The 9,528-nt window shown below is 36.5% G+C and overlaps 1 protein-coding gene across 3 annotated transcripts in view; it reads left to right on the top strand.

Moving 5' to 3' along the window:
• The window catches only part of Moe (moesin), a 47,317-nt gene that overhangs the window by 10,199 nt on the left and 27,590 nt on the right, over positions 1-9,528 (top strand). The window contains exon 1 of one of the 3 annotated variants that reach the window (XM_076115119.1): positions 107-266. The exons of the other annotated variants lie outside the window; for them this stretch is intronic. Within the exon in view, the coding sequence (XP_075971234.1) occupies positions 246-266 (21 nt within the window). The 5' untranslated portion in view covers positions 107-245. Of the gene's footprint in view, positions 1-106; positions 267-9,528 lie in introns of those variants that run through there. 3 annotated transcript variants of the gene reach the window in all.

Raw genomic sequence — 9,528 nt, 5'->3', positions numbered from 1 at the left:
GAGGAAAAAAGTAGCGAGACTGTAGGCGTGCGAGTTGAGGTGAGCGAGTACGGCCTTGATCACGGGGCGCGGGCGCATCCCCGCGGCACAGCCGACCGCGCGACACCGACCGTTCAGTTCAAACTCTACCGCCGCGTCCGGCAGACGCGGCTCACGTGCCCCTCACCCCTCACACCACCTTACATACAACCTTGTGATTGTGCCTGTGACATTATCCAGTGCGAGTGACCCTCAAATCTGCCACAATGGTCGCCGGAGGCAAACAGGTTAGTTACATAACAGATCAAGGGTCGCGCACCTAACTTGTTCCATTATCACGTTCATATGCACTTTTTGCACTGACCCAACCGCCAGATGTCTATACCTGTAGAATGGCCATATTCTTGGTTCAAAAGTCAAGCCAATTAAGCTCTAGCTCGTATCCCGCCAAGGTGTCGTAGTCACCTGTCTTTGCAAATTAGCATAAATCAAGGTCCTATGTAATACACGAAGTAGCAACGTCACAGCTTATCACGATTATGAGCAATTAATGTTAATGCCAGCGTAGCAACAGGTGAAGTGCCACCATGGCCGAACGTTCTGTCAAACGAATAAATTACATTAGTGTATAGATCTTCGAGAATCATGTTGACTGAAATCATAAGTTACGGTGATGTCATCGCGGCGCCCGCAAACTCCAAGATGGAGTCGGTCATGGCTTTATTATTTATTTTGCATCATGCAAACGGTCGTAACCGTCTTTTTATTCCCCATCCCTATCCACACCATGCGTTGGAACGAGACGGAATCACTTTCCTGTTTCGCCAAGGGTCTGGTGCTCTCGCTTTCGTTGGTCACTTTTGTCTTGGAGCATCGAAAATCGTGATGAAAAAAATCTAACATTGTATTCGTAGATCGTTATCGGTTTAGCTCTTTTATGGCTACGTAAGCTTAGTATTTTAACGTTTATCGTACCTGAATGTTGTATTATAGGGGCTGGAGTATTCACGCTTATTTTTATCGAAAATTAACATGACTATTGTAATGAGTGTGTATATTATCTAATCTGTCTGACATCGTTGATTTGGTTACCTACTAGTCAATAAATTATTGAATTGTTATCATGTAGAGTGTAGAGTATTTCAGTAGTACTGGTCACGTAAATATCGTACTCCGTGGACGTCACGTGAAGACGAAGGTGCTGACATGTCATTACAATGGCTCATTCTAGTACTAAACACACAGTAACTAGCGATGTAAAACTTGCTACATCAGCGTCACTTACATCACGTACGACTAATGTTAGATGCTCAAGGTTTTCCTCATCTGCAACATTATTAGGGATAAAAAACGTTTAATCACTTCTTGTTTTAATATTTTGGTTTAAACATGGTTTTTGTCGACGTTCATCTAGCCTTCGAATTATATAAAATTGCTTAGCTCTACGCCACGTACAGACATTTTAATTACGCGATAAAATTCTTTAATTTTTTTATAAACTTAAGTTTCTGACGTTGATGGTAATGAATAGACACTTTAGAATTTTCCCAGTATCGGGTCTTACTTCATTATTACTGAATAATTATAAGTTATTGTAGTACGGTAAACGTTCATGAATAGTAACATTATTTCTGGTCAGCGGCCACAGTACAGGTTCCTTTAACAATTGATGTCATTAATCTGTTTTTGAAAAGCAATGTAGCAAAGCCTTGAAAATTTAAATAACACAAGTCATACTTACAGCCTGGACTGTAACAGTCACGCTTTTCAAATAAAAACAAAATAATTTATCGAAATTGAATGTTAATTGATAACTTGGTACAAATGGGTTCTTGATTTTTTACAATAATTGAGGTAATTATGATTGAAGAAAAAGGCAAAACTGAGCAATGATTTGAAAACAGACGTATTGAATTACGCTGATTCCGAACAAACAATGCTCAATGAAAGAACAATATCTCCATTCACAGAAAGGGCGACAATTAAAACCAATAAAAGAATCTATTGATTTCGCTTATTTGGAATTTGGAAGTCTTCCAAACCTTCGATCAAAAGTACCCTAATAGAAATTTCATTGCAGATTTAGAAAGTTTTTAAGAATAATGGCCTGGGGTTTCAAAAGATGTTTGATTCTATACTGCACGAGTAATACGTCAGTTCTGAATGAAGTATATTTTAATGGATGTGAATTAGCACGATAACAGTGCACAGCTGTTGTTAACGAGGCCTTAACGGAGATTAAAATGAATACCTGAAGTGTAAGTCATGCAACGTATTATGGCGACAATTAATACGGTTGCAGCTATAATGATAGCACGTGACACCGTCACTCATTCATAGAACTACTAAGAGGAGAATACACCTACATTTTATCTGTATTTTTAGTTTCATAAGAGGTCCTGGTTGCTAAGAAATTAAACCACTCAAGTCGTGAATGTTGATGACAAAGTCCTAAACTTTGTCATCAGCAGTCATTAGCGCTACAGCTCGGACCACAGAGGCAGTCATTCATTACTGTACTTGAATTTAATTTGATGGTCGATATGCTCCATGCCCATGTAGTGCCGTTTCACTACGTTTCACTCACACACAGCGATTTCTAAAGCACACAGTGGAATTTCTTTCTGCATCACCTTGAATTCGAGCCTCACTTTTTCCGAAAGTGCTAAATTCGAATCACGGATGTGTGTGATTTTAATTGGTTTGCGCTGAAACCTTTACTTGTGATTCAACATTGTACGTTGTTTCAAACAATAGGTAATTGAAGTGGCTGCAAGGTGTTTCCTCTAGATGATTTGTATTATAGTCGGCACGTCGGCCACGTGTTCTCCCCATCTGTCCATGCACCTGTTGCCACCCTACATCCCCTTACAACCGGATTTTTTTGCCCCTTTCTCATACATCCAATTCAGATCTTTATCTCTTTGCATTAAAATTGATAATCCTGTATCAGTATCGGTCTAATGTGTTATGTCATGTGTTTGCCTTTTAGAGTGTTTGTGCCGACAGTTTTTGTAGACCCAACGTTTTATCTACATTACTTATTTGACTTTGAATAAAATTGCTCTTCACGTAGACTTAAAATTTTAGATATTTTACACTTTACTCTTTTTAATTTTGCCTTAAGTGTTTATTTCATAATAATATTTTTAACTACGATAAGGCCAGAAGGCTACGCTATATTTGTATTATAATACATTTTTCTAGTTATCTATTCAGTCCCGCTGAAGCAAGAAGCGCGCTTATTACGTGTTCTACACAAAGATTTCTTCAGCTTCCCGTTTGAGCAACAAAAACGATTATATATTTATTACATCAATTATAATATTACAAAATACGTGTTGCTAGTTGCTACACCTTTTTACTCGGTTCGACCTTACACACGGGTTCAAAGTTAATAATTATGTCGTCAAAGTACTAAGTAATAATGTATCTTCATAATTATCGTCTGTTCACCTTGGTCACCTCACACACTTCCTAGTCTCAGATGCTGCAAGGACATCACATCTTTTTGATTCTTGAATATTTAACATTAACAATAGAATGGGCCTTTTGTTTTTACACATTGTTACCTCAAACGTGTTTGACAAGTATAAATAAATATGTAATATACATTTTCACGCAAATGAGATGAAAAACCAGAATATAATTAGTATTTGTAAACGAGTTTATTTATAAAAACAACAGATTTGTGTTACTAGACCACTCCTTAACGGCGATGATGTTTCAAAAGTTAGTTAACTTGTTTTTGCTTCTATTTTAAAATATCTTGCTGCCTATTTAACAGGTTAAGCAGTTATATAACACACCTACAAAATGGATCAGAATCTAGTTATAAAGACCAATCTTAACCCCATCAAATTACATCCATTACTTCAGCACTGAAAATGTTCCAGCAGTTGTAATCGATCAGTTGAATAATGCTTCAACCACAAGCCTAGTTCGTCATCTAAGGATAAAAATAATATAATAATTTTCCACAATCCTTCGCTTGTACCCCATAAATAGCCGCACATGCGGTGGCCATACGCTCGCAATATTTACATTGGATATCGCTATCTATAACCTCATGATGATGTCACTTATCGTTGCTGGTTACAAACCAGTGTTCAAGTAAAAAACCGGCCAAGTGCGAGTTGGACTCACGCACAAAGGGTTCCGTACCACAAAATACGAAAAAGCCATGTTTATGGAATAGGGAACCACCTTAATATTTTTTTTTTAAATTCGTTGTTGTAGTGGCAACGGAAATACATCATTCGTGAACATTTCAGCTTTCTAGCTATCACGGTTTACGAGATACAGCCTGCAGACAGACAGATAGCGGAGGCTTAGTAATAGGGTTCTGTTTTTACCTTTTAGGTTACGGAACCCTAAAAAGACGTTTTAATACATCTTTTACGCGATGATTTCCTTATTCTGTGGTAAAGGAACTATGCTTGTGTATTGATTAACTTCGTAACTTATCGTTTTTATTAGTTTTTTGCCGGAGATTTCCGCTGTGTGATTGAAGAGTTATGTGTCGGTCACGTTTACGTGCATTTGCTTTATTGTGGGACCTGACTATATTTTTTCTCTAACCCTACTCTTAGATAATATATATTAGCCATCAAACCGTAGCCTCAACATAGAATGATATATTCTTCTGATACGGGAGACGGTAATCCAACTAGAACTTGATCCTGACAGTTACGTTTAAACTATCTTGATGAGCCAGCCTGCTTTGAACCTCCAGCCAAGAAAAGTAAAATGTTAAACCTGTACCCTTCAAATAAACACAGAGACATGAGTACATAATAAATAATTAAAAATATTATACATTATATGACTCAAATGTTGACAAAATGATGTCATTGTCAGTTCAGCAATCATGACGAATTTCAGAAAACACTGCTTCTGCTTACGTAGCCAGTAAAAGTTGAATAGGAAAACTTGTCTGGCGATGTGCCACAAGCCTCACTTATCAGTACGATCTTGAAACTTCATACAATACGTTATTAGTACACGGCCTTTGGTTTACGTGACTCGCAATAACGTCACGAAAGGTAAATGCATTTGATGAATCGATGCCAGATGCAACTGCTTATAAATAACCACTTAAAGCTAAGTGTCAGAGCTAAAACCGCAAATGGCAGTACTAGAAGAACTGAGGTATATTGCCGTATTATTTTAATAGATTACTTAGAAGTTACAGAAGTACTAGCTATTATATTGGATAAAAACGATGAAGAATAGAATACAAAAAATGATCACCCCAAGTTTTCATAACAGACAATTCACATTGTCATGACCAAAATGACCTACGTCTGAGGTACTGTCTCCTATTAAGGTACTCCATAGCAAGGTTATTTTAACCTCAATATTACTGTCCAACCTTCCACATAAAACCAAGTATACCACATGAATCACGAACCAAATATAACATCTATACGATACTAAAATCATCCACAACAACGCATTTGCAGAATTTCCTGCAAAGATTTTTCCTGTATCACTGCAAATGCTTGGAATAACGATGGTTAATAAATCATTGTATTTTATTGACGTAGCACAGCCATCACTCAGTATTTTCTAATCAGGTAATAGCTAATCATTAAGCGAGCTAATGGCGCATCTTAAACAGCCATGTTGTTTACCGATATTCATCTTGTTAGAGAGTTGGCTTCACTTTGCTGTGTTTGTGTCTTCACAATGTTTTCCAGTTTGATATCTATTTTCACTCTTTCTTATTTGTCAACTGATTTATCTAATCGGTTTGTTTCTAAGCCCTGATATCGGTTTTGAAGATTATAATCTACAAGTTGCATATTCATTGTCGTCTGCTAAAGATTTTAAATCTGATGAAAAGATTGGGGAAAGTGGAAGGTACTGACGAAAACTTGTATCAACTAGAGTGCTCCATAAATAACAACATATATCTACATATATTTCTTATTATATCTAGAAATTTTCTACCTAATCTATCTATCTAATCGCGCTTTCTTTAAAATATTGTTATGTTAGTTAGTTATTATAGTTAGCGTTGTGTTGGAGAAATTCCATCTTACAGGACTAGGAGTGACTTTTCCAAACACCTGATCCAGTGAAAAGACATTTTCTTCAAATACACAAGTATTTAAAGCAATAACTGTCCGTCATCACGTATAATTCATATATTCAGTACTCATAACATGTTCACTTTCTGCTAGTTTCGCGTGTAAAACAAACTGTTGCTTACACAAACATCCGCCGTTTACACAGCCGATAACGTTTGTCGTTGGGCCTTATCTCGCTGTTTCTCAATCTCAAGTGACTCATGTACGCTTTATTACCACCGTCCTTGGATGGAATGCACCAAATTCTCTGCTTTCCTAAATTACTTTTCGAAAGTAAAGATGAGTCAGTTATTCGTATCTTATTTTTGGGTAGTCTACATTTTTAGTTTGTTTAGTCGCAAAATTAATTTGATGAGTGACACATCAGAGTTTATAAACTTTCCATTCGGATTACTAAGGTCCCGTAATATTATTTTCAAATGTTTCGCCAACGAAAAGCCTATTCATAATATTTATATGTATCTTTTACTTCGTAATTTCTTTCACCAAAAAGTAAACCATAACAATTTCCATCAATAAGCAATTTCCTAAGTAATATAATTATTATCAATAGAACGATCGTCATAAAAAGGGCGATATCAATATAAATTTGATTGAAAAGCAGTCAATCGTAGGGTCCTCCGGCGCCGGCGGCGACCGCTCGTAACGACTGGTAATTGTTTGACGTCGATCGGAAGTAATTAGATACGTCTGACGGACCCGTCTCCCGTGTTTCCGATAAAGCACTTCCCTTTGAATATATTTTGTTATGTTTCTTTTTCAACCCTTTTGGTATGGGTGCCTTCAAATAAATTGAATTTTTACCCATGTTCCTCATATACAAACATAAATCACTGGTTCTGTTTTGAAGATATTGCCATTTCAAGGAGGACTAACGCTGCTTAACCGATTAATGTCCCACTGCTGGGCAAGGGTCTCCTCTCGCAATGAGAGAGGTGTTAAGGCTTGAGTCCACCACGCTGGCCAATTGCGTTATTTTTGTTGCTATGATACCTATAGTACCATGGAGTACGCAGGTACATACCATCCACCTTGGAATCAACGATATAGTTCTCGAGGTGTGAAATGTATGTAAATTGACAGTCGACTTCGAGTCACTTTGGAACACTCGGTGCATAATTTACACGCTCCAAAGCGATTTCTAGACAATTCGTCATCATCAAGTCAACACTTGCTTTATTAGTTGTGCTCTTGTGTGTTTAGCTGTTCAACGAAAATAGAAAATGAAAATGTTTTTAACCGTCGTTTATTGAAAACTTTAAGTTACTGAAGTTACTGCCTCGGTGGTCCGAAACGGTGATGTTTAAACTTGAAAATTTTAAGGCCAAGGTTCAAGCCTCTAAGTCTGGAGAAGCACAAGGGTTTCATTTCAAAAAAATCTCAGAAAAAATGTGAGCTGCCTAAATGGCAATACGTTTTTACACTAAAACATGGATGATTTTTTCCACGATGTATAAATACGTCAGCTCCTTTCAAAGTACAGCACGTGATTCATACTCGTTTCACAAGTACATATAAAAGCAGTTAATAAATTAACAATCCATGAAATATTGTTATTGAGTTAACTTCATATAAATAACTGTAGAAGGTCAAGTGTGGAATCCGTTTATTTCCTATTGAACTTGAAGGGTACTGTGAAAACATGGTAAACCTGTTTCATAAATTTTAGGCTTTTATTCATAAATAAATGTAATTTTAAATCAGTGCTATGGTAACAGCCATATATCTGAATTTAAATAAAACTGGCATTGACTCATCCACTGATAAATATTGCCTAAGTTAATCTAGTGTCTAGACGATAATTATGAAGTCATGGCTTAATTTTTCCTCTTCCGACTGAAATATGAAAAAACAAAGTTGCCAGTCTTTATCTTTCGGGCATTTTAAACTCCCCATCTCCCCATCTATCCGAAATGCACACTTTTGGATCTTTCATAGGATTTTTCTAATCCGAAATTCACGTAGCATACTGAATCAAATTATAGCATGCAAAAGTGTTCTCAGTTTGTGGTAGTTTCTCTTTTGGAAAAGGACTGAAAACGTAATGTAGAGGCGGTTTGGAAGCTCTTTAAAGAATAAAGTAAAAAAACTGTATAACATTGAAGTCAGCATTCCAGTTATTTTTATTGGTACTTTTGTGTCCTTTCCTTAACCTTATTAACCACATTGTTGGTAGTTAGTTACACATGCGGGGTGTTTGATAAGCTTTGAGTTATGGAAGACAGTATACTCGAGGTTAATATGAGTAGCCTTGGATTAAGGATGTTCTTAACCATGTAAATGATATCGATAAAGACTAACGTAAAGAAAATGTTTACGTGAACCGAGCTATAAGAGTTTCTGGGGAGAAAAGTTCTTGAAGCATTGTGGATGGTTACCGTGCCTTATCTTCTGTCTGTAAACGACCTACCAAGTCGAGAAACAGTAAATATTGCTTGTGTTAAATAAACAAACTGAACAACCGAATGAAGAACAGTAACATCTAACAGGATAAGAATAACTTGAAAGATCCTGGATCATTATAGCATCTCTTGGCGTTCGTCCAAGTACTATTTTCAGATCTTACGACTGTTCACTCGTGTTACTTTCATTGAGTTTGACCCCAGCTAAAAGATCTTTACGTAAGGTGATTTCCTTATTTTTTTGCATACGAACCTTCAAACTTAGGTCAAATTTTGCCGAACTTTATGTAAATAAGAGGTCGATACTTGCGAAAACTATCGATGTGTGTACAGAATATTCTCTTTACTATGTACTGAATACTATGAATGGCTGTACCATGTAAGGCTATTGTTAACGTTTAGATAATATCTCTTGTCTGCAGGCTATTGTCAGAGCAATCATGTTTTCATTACTCGGATCCGATTTAGCATCATCATTTAAAACTGCTTCTACCGGCTACGTTTTTACACATTACTTCATCTTCAAACCACTTTCGGTTATGTCATAGTCTTGTGAAACACTTTTTATTTTAAATTTTCACAAAACAATGGCGTAATTAAAATTCTCTGTTAGATCATTTTTTTGTTTTAGCTCGGAACACTTTCCTTAATTGGATGTTTTAATACATTCATCGTATAAGGGCTTAGTTATATTCTTTCGACTACCTATTTCTAATTTGATTGTTAAATAAACATAATGATATACCTACCATATTCTCATGGTGTTAAAACTATTTTTTTTCGTCTAATTCTACTACGATTTGTCTGGTTTCAAAGTTTCTTATGGTATAGTCTTCATGGCTAGTACAAGGTTGTATCATATCACCTACAAAATACCCTAGATCTTATTCAGACTTGAATACCCGATACGCTCATCGACCACATCTATTGTTCTCACCCCGTCCCCCCCTTTACACCTAGTTTAAATTTCCAAGAACCAATACCTATACAGCAAAAATATTGAAGAGTTTTCTGCGAAATGATTAGACCGGCGCGTGAGTCGCCATCGTTTG

Source organism: Anticarsia gemmatalis, chromosome 6 (assembly GCF_050436995.1).
Source record: "Anticarsia gemmatalis isolate Benzon Research Colony breed Stoneville strain chromosome 6, ilAntGemm2 primary, whole genome shotgun sequence".
In the NCBI taxonomy this organism is placed as follows: domain Eukaryota; kingdom Metazoa; phylum Arthropoda; class Insecta; order Lepidoptera; family Erebidae; genus Anticarsia; species Anticarsia gemmatalis.
Note: the sequence above shows the minus strand (reverse complement) of the source record. Positions and strands in the feature narration are given on the sequence as shown.